This window comes from Macrobrachium rosenbergii, chromosome 52 (assembly GCF_040412425.1).
Source record: "Macrobrachium rosenbergii isolate ZJJX-2024 chromosome 52, ASM4041242v1, whole genome shotgun sequence".
Lineage (NCBI taxonomy): Eukaryota > Metazoa > Arthropoda > Malacostraca > Decapoda > Palaemonidae > Macrobrachium > Macrobrachium rosenbergii.
Genome location: NC_089792.1, coordinates 33,525,099 through 33,545,654, shown reverse-complemented (window position 1 = coordinate 33,545,654; position 20,556 = coordinate 33,525,099). Strand labels below are relative to the sequence as shown.

At 37.5% G+C, this 20,556-nt stretch overlaps 1 protein-coding gene across 3 annotated transcripts in view; it reads right to left on the bottom strand.

Moving 5' to 3' along the window:
- Window positions 1-15,055: 15,055 nt before the first annotated feature.
- Window positions 15,056-20,556, bottom strand: part of LOC136833796 (MRN complex-interacting protein) — an 82,316-nt gene continuing 76,815 nt past the window's right edge. For 2 of the 3 annotated variants that reach the window (XM_067096055.1, XM_067096053.1), the window contains exon 4: window positions 16,606-16,740. In XM_067096055.1, coding sequence (XP_066952156.1) covers window positions 16,622-16,740 — 119 coding nt within the window. In that variant the 3' untranslated portion in view covers window positions 16,606-16,621. Of the gene's footprint in view, window positions 16,741-20,556 lie in introns of all 3 variants that reach the window. The other variant, XM_067096052.1, reaches the window with a different exon arrangement.

Here is a 20,556-nt window from a genome sequence, read left to right as displayed (position 1 = left end):
CAGCGCATTTGACAATTGGATAATTTGGGCACCAACAGTTCTGGAGTGTCAGAAGGCTACGTCCATGGTCATCAACTTCCTGGAGTCATTAGGTTTTCAACTGAACAGAGAGAAGTCCCGCCTGACTCCGGAGTGCTGGGTCTCCAGTGGGATCTGTCCTCTCACACGTTATCTCTCCCGCCTCCCAAGAGGAAAGAGATAGCATCTCTCACCAGGAAATTTCTCAAAATCAATCAGCATCCCGCCGATCCCAAGAAAGAGTCCTGGGTCTCTTCAATTTGCCTCAGTGACGGACCTGCTCTTAAAAGCGAAACTAAAAGACATAAACAGAGTGTGGCGGAGTCGAGCCAATGTCAAGCTCAGAGACAAGGTCTCCTCTATTCCTCGAATCTTAAAAACAAGACTGCGGCCTTGGGCCACAGTCAGAGGCCTGTCCAAGTCAGTTCCGCTTCAATTTCCCCCTCCGGCACTAGTTGTTCACACAGACGCTTCCCTAAGCGGCTGGGGGGATATTCACCAAAACAAAAGTACAAGGAACGTGGTCCACTATGTTTCAGCAGTTCCATATAAACACCTTGGAAGCTATGGCGGTCTTTTCTAACTCTAAAGAAAATCCGCCCCAACCGATTCATATCAGGCTGGTATTGACAGCGCAGTGGTAGTTCATTGCATCAACAGGGGCGGCTCCAAATCAGGTCAAGTAAACCAAGTAATGGTTGCTATCTTCCCCTGGCGAACAAGCACGGCTGGCACCTGTCAGCCACCCACCTAGCGGGGTACGGAACATGGTGCGGATTCCCTGTCCAGGCTACTCCGTTGGAGACGGAGTGGTCCCTGGACGGGAGTCTTTCAAATGGATTTGCCGGGTTCCGGGTCTCCAAGTGGATCTGTTCGCGACGGAGAGCAACTTCAAGCTCCCCTGTTATGTGGCCCTAACCTGGACCCTCAGGCGCACGCCACGGACGCAATGACAGTAGATTGGAACAATTGGGAGAAAATTTATCTGTTCCTCCAATAAATTTACTGCTGAAAGTATTACACAAACTCAGGACATTCAAAGGTCAACCAGCCCTAGTAGCCCCTACTGGCCGAAGAGCAATTGGTTCCCTCTTCTTCAGGAACTGGGATTGCGGGAGTCTTCGGATTCCCAAGCCCATACTGACCCAGACAGTACAAACCAAGACTGTGTCAGCTTCCTCAAGAATTCAGAATGCCCTAGTTTTATGGACTTTATAAAATTCACAGCCCAAAAGGAGCAAACATTGACCCTGTCAACACTCTGTTTCTAGAATCAGATAAAAGAGATTCTACTCTTAGACAGTATGACTCAGCAGTCAAAAAAATTAGCCTCCTTCCTGAAAGCATCTGAAGCCAAAATCATGACGACTAATTTAGGAGTTTCCTTCTTTAGGTCACTGTTTGAGAAAGGCCTTGCTCCGGCCACTATTACCACAGCCAAGTCAGCCCTGAAGAAAGTATTTCTATACGGCTTTAAAATCGACCTTACAGATTCCTATTTTTCATCTATCCCCAGAGCATGCGCTGCGTCTGAGACCAGTATCACGCCCACATTCGGTTACGTGGTTTCTCAATGACGTCCTTAAGTTAGCATCAGAGATGGACAACTTTCAATGCTCTTATCAGGATCTGTTAAGGAAGACTTTATTTCTGATTAGCTTGGCTTCAGGTGCTAGAATCTCAGAGCTATCGGCTCTCACTAGAGGTGATAATTTTGTGAACTTCCTCCCGTCCGGAGAGGTCCTCCTTTCCCTGACCCTAGATTCTTAGCCAAAAACAAAGACCCACAAGACAGATGGTCTCCTTGGAAGGTGGTGCCCTTCCACAAGACCAGTCTTTATGTCCAGTATATACACTTAAATCTTACCTTTCAAGAACTCCACAGAGTAAGTCGGGTCCTCTTTTTATCAGGGAGAAAGGTGGTACTCTCTCACTGAATGCTATAAGACAACAGATTCTGTATTTTATTAAACAGGCCAACCCAGATTCAGTTCCTAAGGTTCATGATATTCGAGCAGTTGCTACTTCCATTAATTACTTTCATAATATGGACTTCTCAGAACTATCTAAATACACGGGTTGGAAATCACCTCTAGTGTTTAAACGCCACTATTTAAAGTCGCTCGAAGCCCTGAAATTTTCTACAATAGCTGTGGAAGTGTCATCTCCCCACCTTAACTAATCATATCCTTATCCTCCCCTTTCCCCCCCCGCCTGCCTCATTTACTTCTCTGCTTATCCTCCTGGTTGATCATGCCTCACTGCCTGGCTCCTCATATTGATGTATCTTGTCTCTGTTGAGTGGAAACTGTAATCTGACATGTTATGATTGTATTTTCTTGTGGGGTACTGGGCAGTTTTTATTTTGCTCCATGTACCCCAGATATGTGTATATGTACTGTATATTTTATTTCCCATTTGGTTTTGTCTCTTACGTGTTTAGCTTTAAGTTTACGTGTGTAGCTTTAAGATTGTATATGCCATTTAACCTATGCAAATTTCATATGTCGTTATGCTTTAGTAGTATTAAGTATTTTTGGGGCCTCTTCCCCGTCGTGCCGGGACTTCCCCACTTTTTCATAATATTAAGTTTTTGATGTGCCTTAGGTTTAGTGTTCTTGCTACATGTAAGAGATTCCTGATTAAAACTATTTTCGTAATTTTTTTTTTTTTTTTTTTTTTTTTTCTTCAGATTACCTTGTTTCCTCGTAGTTTGCAGCCTTGGCATGATTCTCTATCACTATTTCACCGCTGACACGGGACTGGGCTCAGAAAAGGGATTTTGACAAAGGAAAATCTATTTCTGAGGAAGGTCCCGTGTCACCCGGTGACCCTCCCTGACTCACCTATTGCTCCCCCTACTTGCACATGCCAAGTCTGGGGTTAGTGCTAGCCTGGAATGAGGTAGGTGGCGCTGGTGTCGCCGAGCTGGCGGGTGTTTGGGTGTAGGGGCTGTAACGGCTCACCGCTCTGTTCTGGGGGTTTTGATAGGAGAAATCTTTCGAGTAAGACTCCGTGGTAGTGATCTTTCACTCACCCTTTCGTTATACCGACGTCTTCCCTGGAGAAGACGCTCGATCTGGGGGTAGTAACCCCAGCTTTCCTGAAAGCTCTTTTTCTCTGGTATATCTAGCATATTATACCTAGAAATTCGTGCTACAATGGAATTTCACCGGGTGACACGGGACCTTCCTCAGAAATAGATTTTTCCTTTGTCAAAATCCCTTTATTACATTTATATACCCAAAAATTCTTAAAAAGCCTATTTGTTTTTTAATTCAATTGACATGCATTAAGTCCATTTTAAACTTTTTCTGGACAGCTGAATTCCTGGGAGCATTATTGTTATTGAATTTCCTACCCAAAAGACTGAATTACAGCTAGTTAGTATTGTTACAAAAAATTAGCAGTTTTAGGTACAGTGAAACTTAGTACCGTTACTGGAGATTTCATTATTATATAATTATTATATATGCATCCTGTTTATCAGGATATCCATAGGTGTCTTATAACGACATTGTTATGTTATCAGCAAAGCGGGAAGTAACAGTTAAATATAAGTTCTTCACGTATTCACACTCGTTTAAAGAGTGTTCAGATTCAGAAATATCTGTTCCGGAGGATATAACTTATTTCGATGAGTCCATGAGTGCTTAATCTGTTTCAGGAATAAACAATTCAGTCAAGAATAACATAGTTACTCATGTAATTAAAAGTGAAACACAAGTTCTTAAAACGAATATTCCATTTCATGTAACAGTATCAGTTAAAATGGATCAGAAATAATCCTTTTGATGGAAATATTCCTTTAAATGAAGCACGTCAGTTTCATGTTTTATCAACCACCGAAGTCACTATATACCGTTGTTAATAATAATCAACATGTAATAGTTTTTCAATCATTAACTGACTTATTTTCTTATTAAGTATACACATTTGATGGGCATTGAGGTATTTCTTTATAAAATAATAACTGTTGCTTAAGTAAATCAGGTTCTAACTGAAAGGCGAACGCACTCTCAAACCTATTATCGCTGTTACCCAATAAACTCCCTAATATTCATGTGAGAGAGCAATCGGAAAACGTGTTATGTAGGTGTCATGTTTGAAATTGGTGTACAGTCAACCCCTGCTATATCACAGTCCTGCATCCGTGGCTTCAGTTAATCGCAGATTTTTCTGTGGAACATATCTCCAAATTTGTCACAGAAAATTCACTAATTCGCGGATTTCTTCGTAGAGCAATATTCACTAATTACTGTATTTTCATTTTATTCTCGTGACTAATTATAAATTTTTTATAAAAAATTATCTACAGTACAATATTCACTGATTACTGTATTTTAATTTTATTTTGTGATTAAATAAACATTTTTTATGATAAATTATTTACAGCATTAATTTTCAAATATTAATATTAAGATTACGTAAATCATGCGGGTATCGCCAGAGATGAATATTGATTGATGATGATGAATTAGCTGTGCAGTCCGATAAATGACGATGAAGATATGACTGCACAGCTAAGCAGAGGAGTTACATTTCCTCTGAGGGCGCCTCTTCCCCTTCTTCAGGCACTTCATCCACCAACTGCCCTTCTTCAGGGGCTTCACGAGGCTTTGCAGGGTCCTTCTTCAGGAGCTCGAGAAACATGGTGATAGGCAGCTGCTGTCGCTGCTTCTTCATGCTGACGAGGAGGTTATTATAGGGGCCCAAAATCCCATCAAGGCCATTTGAAAAGTCTGTGAAGTGTTGCATATTAGGATCCGATGCCTCAGCCATCTCCTGCAACTCCCTGGCTGCCCTCATAATTCGGGACAGACGTTCCAAAGACAGGCCCTTACCCTCCTCCTCGTCCCTGTCCCCTGAACCTGCCATGTCTTCCTCCTTGCATGCAGACTTCGTCAACTCTTCCAAATCCTGGTCCGTCAGGAGGTCAGTGTGCATATCAATGAGGGTGCCAACTTCATCTTCACCAGGGATCCTCACAAATAGCATTCTCTCCTCATCATCTCCCTTCCTGATGTACTGGACAGTACTCTCAGTCACGTCATAATGGGCAGCTACTGTGGCGTAGCTTTTCCCTCCCCTCAACATTTCCAGAAGTCCTACCTTCTCCTGGAGCATCATGATCTTCCTCTGCTGCTCAGGCTCTTAGCCGAAAGCTATAGAAGGAGCAGGGCATTTAAGAGGCATCTTAGGGCACGATTAAAACAGATACGCGAAGTACAGTACACTGATATGCACCAATACAGAACATGCGGACAGCAGAGGCATATGCAGTGAACTGGGAAGCTGGGCAGAGATGTTGGGCCACTTGTGCATCATATACAGTACAAGATAATGCACATAACACTGATATTTTGCACATCGTGTACTGTGCATACTATACATTTTATTGATATTTTGCTGTGTTGTAAGATGATTTTGAAATGATATTAATGTGTTTTAGGATGATAGTAGAACATATCTAAAATACTTGGGTACTTGTAGAAAGACGGGATTACCTCCGAACAAAATGTTAAGTTTGTTTACGTCTGCGGAACCTGTCCCGTCACATACAGAACTTTCATTTTACTGTATTTTTGTGACTAATACATTTTTTATGATAAAAAAATTATTTACTAATTTTCAAATATTAATATTAATGTAAACACAGCAAAATATTAATACAATTTATTTGTTCTAAAAAAATGTTATCCCCACAACCACTTCCGGAAATTCCAAACACAAAGCTCACAATAGGAAAATGCTCTTGGAAAGCTGAAACACCTAGGCGCAAAGCTATCTAACACGCTATTTGCTGGTGTTTGCAAAGCAGCCAATCCGGAGTGCCATTCATTTTTCTTGGCACTGATTGGCAGTATCCTTGCCGCTGATTGGCTGTGTACCACCAAGACTTTCTCTCATGAAGATGTACATACGTACCGCGGAACCCCCATCTCTGCCACCTCAAAGCCTATCTATCCACTGTTCGAGTGTTTCATTGTGTATCTGTGTACTTTTCGTGTCTTTGGTCGCAGTGTTAATGTGTGTATCTATTTGAACCATGCCCTAAGATGCCCCTAAATGCCCTGCTCCTTCCAAGGCTTCTGGCAAAGAGCCTAAGTACCAGAGGAATGTCATAATGCTCCAGGAGAAGGTAGGACTTCTGGATATGTTGAAGGAAGGTAAAAGTTGCGCCATTATAGCATGAATGAGAGTACCATCCAGTACATCAAGAAGAAAGAGGCAGAGACAAGGAAGGCTGTGTGAGTGTTAGCTACTACAATAGTGCCAAGAAGGTTTCCACTGTGCGTGATAAGAGCACTGTGAGGATGGAGTCAGCCTTGGCGTTTTGGATCCCAAACTGCTGTAAGAACATCCCCCTTGGCAACAACATCATTTGCAAGAAGGCACAACAACTCCACCAGCAGTTTTTGACTGTTGCAGAAGGCAGGAAAGTACAGGAAGCAGACTTCTTAGGCTTCGACAAACCCGCCAAAGAAGAAGAGGAAGAGGCAGGACCATAGTCAGGTCCTTGAGGTTTTTGGGCCAGCAAGGAGTGGTTCCACTGTTTTCTGAGGCAGTTCCAACTAAAGAATGTTTCTCTGCATGGGGAAGTGGCATCAACAGACACAGAAGTGGCCACAAAATATCCTGAGACCTTCAAGAAAATCATTAGGAACAAGGACTACAATCCAGAACAGGTGTTCAATATGGATGAGATTGGCTTGTTCTGGAAGATGCCTTCACACACACATACCTCATGAAGCATAAAGCCAGAGCCTCCAGGTTCAAGGCCCAGATTTACCCTCATCTTGTGTGGCAATGCTACTGGCTTCATGCTGAAACCTGGCCTCACTTACATGGCTGCAACCCTCAAGGCCTGGATCACCAAAGTCCTTAAGGATCACTGGTTCGTTCAGAGCTTCATCCCTCAAGTTAAGGATTACCTCAATGCTTGTGCATGGAGTTCAAGGTGGTGTGGATTATGGACAATGCTGGTGGCCACCCTCTGGATCTTTATTACGAGGGAGTCCAGCTCGAGTTTCTCCCTGCCAACACCACCTTTCTCCTCAAGCCTATGGACCAGGGTGTGATCCTTACCTTCAAGGCACTCTACACCCGGAACTCCATCGAGCACCTTGTGCAGTAAATGAACATTGACAGTGAAGTTACGCTGAAGAAGTATTGGCATAAATTCACAACTGCCACGTCTGACTGTTATCAACCGATCGTTGAAAGACTTGAAGGAGATCCTTAATGTGCGCTGGAAGAAGTTTTGGCCGCAGTATGTTCACGATTATATGGGCTTCTCTCCTGAAGAAATTCAACACTTGGACACTGATAACGCAGTCCAATTGGTGAGGATGCTTGGTGGAGAAGGCTTTGATGACATCACCAAGGCTGAAGTAGGCACCCTCATTGATGCCCACTCTGACCCCCTATCAGACCAGGATTTGGTAGAGCTGACCAAGTCTGCCAGCGAGGAAGAAGACACTCCAGGTTCAGGGGACGAGCACGAGGGCGAGGGCCTGTCTTCGGAATGCCTGTCCCAACTTATGAGGATGTTTAAGGAGCTGCGGAAGTCGTCTTCGGCATGGGATCCTTATATGGAACTCTCCATGTTCACAAATACCCCGATGTGTGCATGGCACCCTATAATAACGCCCTCGTCAGCATGAAGCAGCAGCAACAACAGCTGCCTATCACCAGGTTTCTTGAGCTCAAGAAGAAGAACCCTTCAAAGATTCCCGATACCCCTGAAGTGCTTGAAAAAGCACCTGAAAAAGGGGAAGAGGCACCCCCAGAGGAGATGCAACTCCTCTGCTTTGCTCTGTGCAGTCATATCTTCAACATCAATCACCTGGCTGCACAGCTAATTCATCATCATCTTCAATCAACATCCATCACTAGTGAGTACCCAAATGTTTTACGAAATCTTAAACTTCTCATTATTTCATATATTTTTTTCAATGCATATGTACTTGAGAATGTACCCATGTCACCCCTATCTACAGTAACAGAAGACAGTGAGGGTAGAATACCACTGTTTGAAAGAAAATGTAGGTGCCTGAATATAAGGATAACTTGATCAGTTTTTGCCTTGGTAAGAGTACAGTAACAGTTGTAGGCCATATATAGTTGGCCCCCGGTATTCAAGGGGGACGTGTACCACAACTCCCCGTGAATAGCTAAAATCCGCAAATACTTGACTTCCCTTTAAAAGTGCTTAGAACCACCTACTTTGATAAACACCAAAAAAAACTCTAAAAATGCTTATACCTGAGTATTTTAAGTTTTATCACAAAAAATACATTTAGTCACAAAAGTTATATGAAAATACAGTAATTAATGGATATTTCTATATGAAAAATACCACAAATAGGTGAATTTTCCACGGATAATGCATATATATGTTCTGCAGTAAAATTTGCAAACAGGTAAAGCCGCGAATCTGGAACCGCAAATAGGCGGGGGTCCACTGTACTTTTAAATTGTGCAGTAATGTTGTAAGATGACTTTGAAATGATATTAAAGTGTTTTAGGATGATGGTTTAAAGTATATTTGGTGTTTGAACTATAAAAACTGGCAGTTATTAGTGTTTTTAGAGGGGAGTTCTAATTTATCACAGGTGGTTGTGGTCCCTAACCCCAGCAAATACTGGGGGTTGACTGCAATTAAAAAGGCAGAGGGTCCTTAAATTCTTACTGGTTGTATCAAATAAGAACAGACTATAAAGAGTTTATGTCAGTTCTCACATATTTACTATATTGCAGAGCTATTCTTCATTGTCCCTGTACCATATACAGATGATATTTTGTCCGAGCTAATTGTTGGTACTTTGCTTTTTGGATTTTCTTGGCAAGTTTTCATTGAGTATCTTTGACAAAGACAGTACACAGTATACTGCCTACGTACTCTGTGTGTCGTTTTGAGTTGTTCAGAATGTCCTTTGGGATAAGTTGCACACCAATCACGTTCGCTAGCATGATAACTTCTATTTTGCTGGTATGTTTATGTAACTATGGATGGCTTAGTTACTTTGATCAGTGCTTTGGAGTAACATCTTAAAGCTAGCGTTGTTTTTACAGATGTTCAGGCATCTGTAATGGTAATATTGATAATTAATATAGTGCTAGTGTCATTATTTGCACTCCTAATGATAGTGCCACTATATTAATTATCAATATTACCATTACAGATGCTCGGCCACCACACGAGGTTCCGACATGTTGACACCAAATCATATTGACAGCATCAACAAATTAAACAATCAGTGCCACAACAAAATAAGTAAAATCATGGTAAAAAGAATATAACAAGCCACAGCATTTATGCCATATTGAACTGAATTGCTGAAAAAAATTCAAAGTTATCATAAGAAAAATTCTACAGATATATGTATTAATAAGCAAAGGAAAGTTCTATAATGAATAAAGCTGTATCCCAAAAATATAGTGTTAATAATGAAAAGAAAACTCATATTGGCCACCACCAAGTTTCAAATAAAAGTTCAATGTCTATATAAAGACAAATATTAAATACCAAAAAGATATGTCATCAAATACAAATTTATTCTGCAAATGACTATTAAATCACTGTAATCCTTCATAGAATATATACTTTTCTGGAACATGCTCAAATTTATTTACAGTACATTCGCCTAAAGAAATATTAATCATTTGGAATAATCAAACATTGTTAAATATCCTGAAAACACAACACAGCCTACAGTATATGACACCAGAGCAGTCTGATGCCAGCACAGCTTTTGCCATCCAGCACATGCTGGTGTTGGCCGCACAAAAGTATGCCCCTAACGTAGGTTGCCCCGAACTCTTCTCTCTCCAATGCCTTCAATATACATTTTTTCATCCTGTCCTTTCCTTTTCCATTTACATCACTCCCTTGCCTTCTCATACCTCCCAAACTTTTCAGGAATATAATCAGATATTATGAGCATCGTCGTACGCAACGTCGAGAATGTATTTGTTCTCTCTGGTATCTGGACCAAATGATGGGATTTTCAGTGTCCTGCACGGTGTCGACATTGTCTTCCCGATGATCACAAATCATTAGATACACTTGTACATGTAGACCACGTGTTACGTTGCCCTCACTCGACACCTCGCCAGAGATGACATCAGCACTTTCCTTCATACACAACATAATTTGCTGACTGCAGTTGCGCTGCAAGCAAATACCTGTAACCTCAGGTTAATCATCCCTGTGTAAGTTCCATTCAACACAAGTTGCAATAAAGCATTCCTTATTGTTGATGGGTGAAAAGCAAAAAGACTTATTAAACATACTCATGAATTCAATGAATCCATGCAATTTATGAAGTCAGTGACATCAACAACAGTATAAATCTCATTGCTCTGAGAAAACAATGACCGCCTTATAATTTGGTACTTTTATTGAGATACTTACTTCACAAGAAACAGATAAATGACATAGGATTCAAATGAAGCAGTCGGTGCGAACGAAACAGAAACAATTACTTCTACACCTTTTAACTTAGACTCCCTAAACTCCATGAAGCAGATATTACTATTATTACAACAAGCATTACACTATTCATTCTGGAACTGCAATCAGAAGTGAAACATAATTTCCTTGTTAACATGCACACACTTAATAAAATAAATAATAAGTAATATTCTTAACTTGAAACAGATTTAAACTAAATCAAGACTGCAACTGAGAAACATGAAATACTCATAAGTCATGAAGACTTGCTAAATTTTATCTTTTAATTTATTTGCTAAGAGCATATCAAATAATGGAGACAATTTATATATCAGACAAATCTTGATGTTACTTTTACAAAAACTGTCAGCAATTTCAAGCAACCTGATCCTGACACACCTGTCTAGTTAATTTTCATAATGACTATAACAGCTGAGAGTACTTGATTAGTAAGTTAACCTTACTGGAATTAATATTTCACTCCAGATCCTGTTTTGGTTCAACAGAAATGGACACACCAAAAAGAAATGATTATCATATGTCATATGAAACCATACAAACCTTCATAAGGGTACTTTTTAATGCATTAACAAAAGCAGAATAAACCGTGCAGGTAACTGCTGGAATTTCCAAATCCCAATTCGGAACTATACCGCCTAGGCTATAGTAACTTGAAAACCATCAAACTCTTATACTAATTCTCTCCACAAGTCGAGCGGACTTGATAATCTTATTCTTCCGAATACCTTTTGAATGTTCAACAAGCTCGGAAACATTTGAATTCAACGCTGCTTGAACAGCTTAAAATAGTTCCGGAATACCATACCAACATGTAAAATCATCATATTCATGGGCACCTACTTGTGCAGTACAGTATTACTTTTCAGAGGAAGTATCTGTAAACCTTATCACCGAAAAAACATTTTTATTAGTAGCCATTATTTTATTAATATTAATCAATAAAACTATTTGTACCACGGAAAACAAATTCAAGAACTTGACGTATTTATTTTATCCAAAAGTGTACTGTCACATATCCCTTGTTCTTAGGACACACCTCACAATTCCCAGGAAACATATGAATATCTATAAACATGGTCGACTTATAAGGCATATACAATATATTTGTATATACAAGAGAAGCCATATGAATATTCAGCTCGTTAATGTGCAACCACGCAACAACATTTCTCATTAAACTTCTCTATGTAATTTCGATCAATACTACTATCGTATTCATTGATATGCAACCACACAACAACATTTCTTATTAAGCTTCTGTGTATAATAACTTAATCAATACTAGTACTGTACCTATGTCTACGATAAGATTCCTGACTAGGCTACAAGCCTAGCACTGGGACCAAACAGGTCACTTGAATGAAAATGAAAATGAAATTAATAGCTGCAAAAAGGTGTATGCTTTCATACTGGAACACACTAACACAATAAATACAATTATACTTATGTTTCCATATACATTCACTATAAAGGTATATTAACCCTCTGGTGAACCAATGACGCGAAACTGCGTCAATAAATTTTTTGCCGTAAGTGCTCCAATGACAATTTCCGTGTCATCCGTGGGTTATTTTCAGAGGAAATTCACCAAAAAAAAAAGAGTCATCCGAAGAAAACGAGGACTGCGCCATTGCGTGGGCAGATCTTGGACCTACAAGAAAAGGTAAACAGGGAACCGATAGGTATCACGCATGCTCCACAGTCCTCCCCCAACTAAGCACTTCACCTACTTTTTTGACCAAGTTCAGCACAGCTTTTAGCGCTCTCACGTTTTTTGCTTTGTCGTCATATATGTAAAAAAAGTAAATTCTTCACTATTTATCTTATTGAAAACACTTGAAATGTTATTCGAAATACTCAACAATCACTTGCAAACACTTTTATAACAGTAACAAAAGCGAAAGCACTTCACAAACAGGTTCTCGAGTGCTCATATTTACGCTTACATTTTTTTTAATTACTCGGTAATGAATAACGCTAAGAGAAAAGTGAAAATTGCAATGGAAAGCTGAATAAATTTTCTATAAGTAGCCCACATAAAAGCAATAAGTGTTCCCAGAAAAAATTGAGCAATTGAAGCTGAAGGATGGAAATGTTGTTGAAAGAGATTTTGTTGTTTGGTAATATAGCATACCTCCATGTAGTATGGTAATATAGCATACCTCCATGTAGTATCATATGCTTTTTCAATGTCAAAAAAGACAGCTACAGTAATTTGTTTTCGTTCAAAACCTCTAAGTATGCAGTCTTCTAAGTTACAGAGAGAATCTAATGTAGATCTCTTACACTGTGACCCAAACTGAGTGGGAGTCAATATTTTATTTTCTCGAATGTTAGTCGAGCATTTACCATTTTCTCTAACAATTTGTGTAAGCAGCTTGTTAAAGAAATTGGTCTGTAATTATCTACATTACTGGGATCCTTTCCAGGTTTGGGGATAGGAATTATTACAGCTTTACACCATTCATCTGGAAATAAATTTCGAAGCCATAAATGATTATAAAACTCTAATAAGTATGACTTTGCCAAACGTGCTAAGTGGCAGCTCATCTCAAAACAAATATTGTCACCTCCAGGAGCAGATTTATTACTGTTCGAGAGAGCATATTCCAACTCTGACATATTACATTTTCTATTATAATATATATTTTCTATTGTTTCAAAATTTATTACCATTAATTCTATTTTATTTTTCTTTGTGTGGAAGTGTTCATCTAAATTCGTATCACTACTTACATTTGCTAAATTTTCTCCCATTGTATTACTTATTTCTTTTGGATCAAGTGTTCTTTTCCCATCTTTTCATATGGCATTCTACGTGGTTTAACATGGGTACCATTTATTTTCCTGAACTTTTCCCATACTTTTTGCATGAGAGTATTATTAGAGAGATCTGATACGTATTTCCTCTTTTTTACATTTTGCAGGTATTTTATTGTATAGAGCTTTTAATATACCAATTTCTAGTAATAATATAGTCATATTTTGTAAAGTTCCTCCTAATACTGGTAATGTTTTATTTATTTATTTTACTGAACTTTCCACTCAAATTATCTAATCGTCTCCCTATTAAATGTTTTATATTTATTAATTCTTTTAACTTATCGGACCACCATGGAACTTTGTGTTTTGTTGGATGGGGTTTAGACTTTGGTATTGCTTTATCAGCATCATTTTCAATGAAATCAACAAGAAATTTATTAGTTTCATTATGGTATTTTAAATATTCAAATGGTGGGAAATTTCTAGTGTGCATTTCATATCACTCCCATTCTGCTTTGTAAATGTTATAGTGAGGGACATGTTTTGCAGGATTGTTTTGTAATAAGGAAATTAATAATGGAAAATGGTCACTGGTGTGCAAGTCATCAACTGCTCCAATCTAATCTGTCAACTATACTTCTTGTACATAGAGTTAAGTCTACTGAGGAAAATGGTCCATGTGGTTTTGAAAAATATTTGCTAATTTCGTCATCATTTATACAGCACATGTTTGAATCCATGAACTCTTCTATTTTACTACCTGTTCTATTTGCGTTTGTGCAATTACAGTCCCATATTGGGATGTGAGTATTAAAGCCACCTACTATTAATGTAGGTTCCTTGGTATTGTTAAGGAAATCTTCAAGTTTATCAATGTCTTAATTTTTATTAGGTTGGTTGTATAAATTATAAATTATGTGATTATCGTTTTTTTATTCGTATTTTAATACTTGATATTTGCAAGTCAGTAAAATTTACAGGTACTCTCTCATAACATACTTTTCTATGTATATATATAGCAGTACCTAAATTTCCTTCTTCTTCTCTAGATAGATACTAAGGTATACAGTATTTACCTACTGTTGATATTGTTTTGTTGACATGTTGTAAACATAGTAACATTGGTTCATATTCCCTTAGTAATTGTTGTATTTCTCCTAAATGTAACATGGTCTGTAGACCATTTACGTTCCATCATGTAATATAATTATTGAAAGTATAACGTTAGTGTGCTCAAGTGTTATTTTCTTTTTGTGGATCATCAATTTGCATTTTTTCTAAAATCCTATTTACAATCTGTATTTGTTTTTCTTTATAAGACATTATGTGTCCAATACACATACAGCCCTTTTCGTGAGTGTCAAAATAGTAGTTTCTTTATTTCTGTATCTTATAAAATTTCCTGTAGTGTTTCATAAACTGTCCATTGTTATGCTTCTGTTTTTATTGCACAGTTCAATGAAACATTCGTTACATCCACGTGTTTTCATGTGTCGTTTCTTCGTTTGATCTTGCTGCATCTATTATTGGTGATGGAGTAATCTCTTCTCCCATCACATAATCATTCTTGTCAACTTGTTATCTGTTTCCTCTTACTAATTTCTTATCATTTTTGGTTTATGTTCTTTGATGTTCTAATTCATCATAACTATCTTCTAATATTTCTGGGTATCTGTTTTCCAGTGACTTTGAACAAATTTTGTGTACTTTTCTTGCTTCTTTGCTATATCAGTTTCTTCTTGCAAAGTGGTTATTTTTCTTTGAGACTGATCCATGAGAGTTTTGTTACTCTTATTTATTTCTATTTTTGTTTCATTGTTTGATCTAATTACAGTAGAAAACATTCGTTTCCTAGCAGGATCATGCATTCCTCTAACTTTTAATTCTAATTTGGCTTCTTGTATAGGCATTCCTGTCCTTTCCTGAAGTAATTTTAATTGTGTATTGTATATACAGTATAGTACATTCACTCTTTAGATCTTGCATGGTGATTTTGTCCACAGTTACCACATTTCAGTTCCCACACCTCCACTGCATGGTATGTTTGTCAGATCCACAATGTGCACATATAGATTTATTACAGCAATTTTTCTTTGTATGTCATCCATACATACTACAGTTTTGGCAGTGGTGGTTTTGGAACATTTGGTCTCAGTTCTCTGCTCTGGCCCATGGTTTTCATTCTCAAGGGTAATTCATGGCCTTTGAATTTCATCTTTGCTATTCTCAGTGTTTTTCCATTACTCCATCTACAGGCTATGTTGTATATTTTGCAATCTAGTACATTGTTGTACCTTTTTTTAAGGAAATCCAGCAATATATTTTTTCTATTGGTTCTTAATCATTATCAGGGAGTAATATGGTACCCTGTACACTATTCACACTGTCATGTTTTTTTACATGTACCTTTATATTGTCAATATTTTTCATAGTTCAGTAGTTTTCTGATTGATTTTTTTGTTGTCGTTTCTATCAACCACACCTGATCCTTTATGTCTGGATGACATTTCAGTAGTTGAATGTCGAGTAGTTGAATGTCGATTCAACAGGATCTGTTTCTAAGGTCAGGAATCATGACCAACTTCAACTTCCAAAGAGGGAGTCGAAGTGGGTCAAGGTTAGGTCAAGATATTTGGTTCTTTTTGGTTTGCTTTTTATTGGAGCATAGGGCTCCAGTGTAATTACATAAGCATTTATTTCTGATTTTTCCAGAGAGGTTGTCAAGAGGAGGTTCCAGCGGTTGTCAACTGTGCCGAGTCACTACCATCAAAGGGCCAAGGGGTACTTAAATCTTTAACACTACTGAGCATAAAGACTCAAGTAAAGAGAAAAAAAATAAACCTGAAAACCTTATAAAGATATCATCAGCCTTTCATGGGGTTTATTCTTCCAGACACCCCCTGGAATCCGTGGTCCCGTCCTAAAGAATAGTTCCACCCTGATATATCTCAGGTCTGAACATTATTGGGCAGTTGATGGTCCTACCACAGTTCCCACTATTTAGCTTTAGATATAACTCCAATCCCAGTTATATCTTTTCTTATTTATCAGGCCCAAGAAATCTGAGCAAAAGTGGAAAATTCCGTAAAAATTAATTCAAAGGAATACAGAATGGTATATGGAACTCTTGGACTCAAACCTGGGAACAGATTCCTGGGGTTCAAGATCCCCCTCACCATGGCAAGGTGGTCCCAAATCGAGGGAGAATATACTACATGATATCTATAATGTTATCAAGCTTACAAATACCCATAAAACAGTTTGAACCACTACATTACACTCGTTAATTTTTTATTGTACAATTTTTCCTCTCTTGAGGTCAACAAACGCTACAAAGGAACTCAAAAAATGTAAAAACAATTACCTTGTGGAGGCACAAGAGTGGTCTTCATATTCTGTGTTGTTGATTTCAACATTTGCCAAAAATGTTGCCCATTTACTTTTGCTTTTATGACCCACTGCTTTCTCTGTCGTATGGCCTGTTGGAATATAACTACTTGAACATACAATTGTCTCATAAAATCTCATCAATCATAATTAGCTATAATTCGCAGTGTCAAATACCCCAGACACAGCTTCCTAAGTCCGGAAGATGGAAGATGAACAGCTAGCAAATCAATCACTAAACGACAGTATGCCCATGCTAACCCACTAGTAGACAAAGAGAGATGGCCTTCTACTTTAACGGCCCATTGTAAGTTACAACAACCATGACTTCTCCCAAGCTCAGTTGAGTTTGGGAATTGAGGCATCCAATGCTAAAACCGACACTCACCACATTTTTAAAAAGTGGAGAAAACGAGCTTTAAAGTTTGAAAACTTTAAAAGCTCATAACATCTAATGTTGCTTCAATAGGATTTTCAACCATCTTCCTGACCCAAATTCCACACTCACTTTATACCATTGGAAAGAAGGATAGAGCTTTTCAGATGCACAATAATCTGTAAATCGCCAACTTGTGGCGAGTGTGGGTTTTAGCACTGCACACCTCAATTAATATACAGTATTAGTTTATTTTTTATTCCATTTGCTCTTGCTATTTTGCTGATTACTCCTCAGTTGTTGAGTAACTCAGCCTTTCCTCCACCCACCTTTACTTTTAATGTATTCATTAAGCATTAAGAAATTAATACTTCATTTTTATTTCAGGCTATTTTGTTCACCTCTATTTACAATGTAGGGGCAAAGGTGATGGTTTGTTTGTGTATAAATTTTCTTGGTAGGCTTTTTGTGTTCGGTGGGAAAAATTTATGTATTAATGTTGGCCTCTCTGTGTACGACCTGGGTGCCTTCGATTAGCTCTTGCAGGGGTGGCTTCCTATTGTAGGCATCTATATAATGTTGATGAATGGCTCCTTGATTTATGTGAACCAGCGTACTGCTCCAAATAGTCGCTATAGTGTGCCCAATGTAATTTTGGCTGTGAGTTTAACACAATCCCTCTGGACAAGGGACTGTAAACAACGTTTGTGCACATATCCATTCCTCCCAGAGCAGTGCTGTTCTTCATTATTAAGGCTGCTTCAAGGTTTGGTTTACTAAAGATCTGAGGCTTGTTTTTTGGTACGGGGCTTTTGGGGTTACGCCTCTGCTAACTATCCCATGTAGTGTGGCATTCCTCCTTGTGTGCAAACCTATAATGTAGCTGATGATAAATAGTCAGACTCTCCTACTTTTTTGTCATCGTGTTGGGTTGGTAAAATTCATTTTCTTTTTTACTGCAGCTTCAATAATTTGATCTGCATACTCATTATTTGTTAGCAATTAATGAATTTGGTCAAGTTTGGTGTGTATGTCTCTCCATGATAAGTAGTGTGTAAATGCTGTTTTTACACATGCACTTACTCAAGATTTTTTATATGCATCTGGGCGTTCTTCTCATGCATTCAAGCATCAGCCAGGATTTGTTGCTTTCGTGTGTACAGCACTTTTAGACTGTCCTTCTTGCTGTTTTACTAGGACATCAAGAAACGGTAAGGTGTTCTGTTGGCTGTGCTGTGTGAAATTGAGCACCAAGTTTCTTTTCAGGGCATCTGCTAATTTTCTGGCATCGTTTGGTTCCTTTATTGTGAAAAATACATCGTCCATGTACCACCCATAGACATAAAGTTTTTGACGTTCTTGGAAGCTCCTTTCTTAAATGGTGGCCATGCACATATTTGTAGGACAGAAGATGATGTGCACGAACATAGTTCACAGATCTCACAGTCAAACTACATCAGATACACTACAACAACCCTTTGAAGATATATGATGGGCTAACAAGGTGGCAGAAATTGTGAGCGAGCAGCTAAAGTACAGCACTATCCTGTACACACACTTTTGTCCCCTTATGTTACTGGCAAAAGGTTGAAAATCGATGGTTTTTCTTTATAAGCGTTTTTTCATAGTTGGCAAACTTTAAATGCGTTTTTATCACTTTTTAAAAACGGGCTTGGCACCTTATTACACTGCGCCTCATATGATGGGCTCACAGAAATTAAGGAGCCATTCATCAACATTATATAGATGCTCTCAATAGGACGCCATCCCTTCGGGAGCTCCAACCCTAATTATCCAACAGGAGTCAGATCATATATTGCCTTTCAGTAGGAAGAGGAATAGACACTACGCACATAACCTAACCGCCAGACACAGGGAGCCCCCAACCACTGGGCACAGCTCCCGTCAGGGAACACAAGAGCCCAAGTGAAGGCCAAGTAACATCCATACTCAAGTCCCTGAGGCCCTGAATAAAAGTGTCTTTAATGCATTCAACTTAAATGTCATAGAGCAGTTATTGAAAAAGTTACGACCCAAACCAGTATACATCTTTTTTCCATATTTACCTGTGAGAAATCTCCCATTACGTGAAATATTTATATCTTGGTGGAAAGGTAAATGATTATCTGATTCTACTTCCATATAAAACTTGACATTCCAATAAAATATGTTGAAACTCTAAAAATATATCAGCATGGGATTTTTCTTTAAACAATAAAAATGTCATCAGCATATCATCTGTAAACAATGGGCCGAAATAACTCTGGGCATTGTCTAAGAAATAGTTCTTCAAGGTGGCACATAAATATATTTGCAAATGTGTGACTCAGTGGTAACCCCATTGCCATACCATCAGCCTGTTTATACAAATTTTTGTTAAAAATTTTATTTTACTTTTGCCATAACGACTGTTGTGTCATGTAACTAAATTTCTTATAAATATTAGCTATTTTAGCCAGTTTTTTAATAGTATAAAAATTCATTTTATTGTGGCCCTGATGACGGGAAGGGAATTCCCAAAATGTTGGTGTAAATAAAAAAGATGTCATTTCTGGTCTTATTGCTTTCCTGTTTATTATTCAACTTAAGCTCGCCAAGAGGAAATCTTTCAAATTATACATCCATATATACAGTACATACATAATATATACATACACACAAATATATATATATATATATATATATATATATATATATATATATATATATATATATATATATATATAGCACTATATATAATATATATATATATATGTGTATAAATATAAAAAGGAGGCATATGGAGGTATATATATATATATATATATATATATATATATATATATAATATAATATATATATATATATATATATATATATATATATATATTTTCATATATATATATATACTAAATATAACATATATAATATATTTGCATATATATATATATATATATATATATTTTTATATATATATATATATATATATATATATATATATATATATATATATATATATATATATATATATATATATATATATATATATATATATATATATAAATAAAGATAAAATCACAGGAAACGGAAACACTGGAGTGCTGCGAGGCCTTTCAACACTAGTCCTTTACTTAGCAGACTGAAGAAATATAAAAGTGTTTACAAAGAAAACTCATATAAATGACAGATGGGGATTATAAAGGAAACATATGCCCTGGAATCCAACACAATTGAAGAATTAGTAGAACTGCCAAAACAGGATTAAATATTTAAGAGGTTTTTACAAAGGATTAGGATCAACCGTTCAAGAGCAGGGACAGGACAATTAAAAGATTATACAGGTTCATGACTGACCACCTAAAATTTTTTTTTTTTTTTTTTTAGTACAACACAATAATTCTCTCTTTTTTGTAAACAATAATAACTTTTTGCAAGATGAACATTTTTACAAATAAAAAATTTATATTAAACATACAGATATATATAGAAAATATATATCAAGTAGCTACCTTGTAATTAAGTCAGTGATTTTATCTTTTAGGTCATTCTTGAA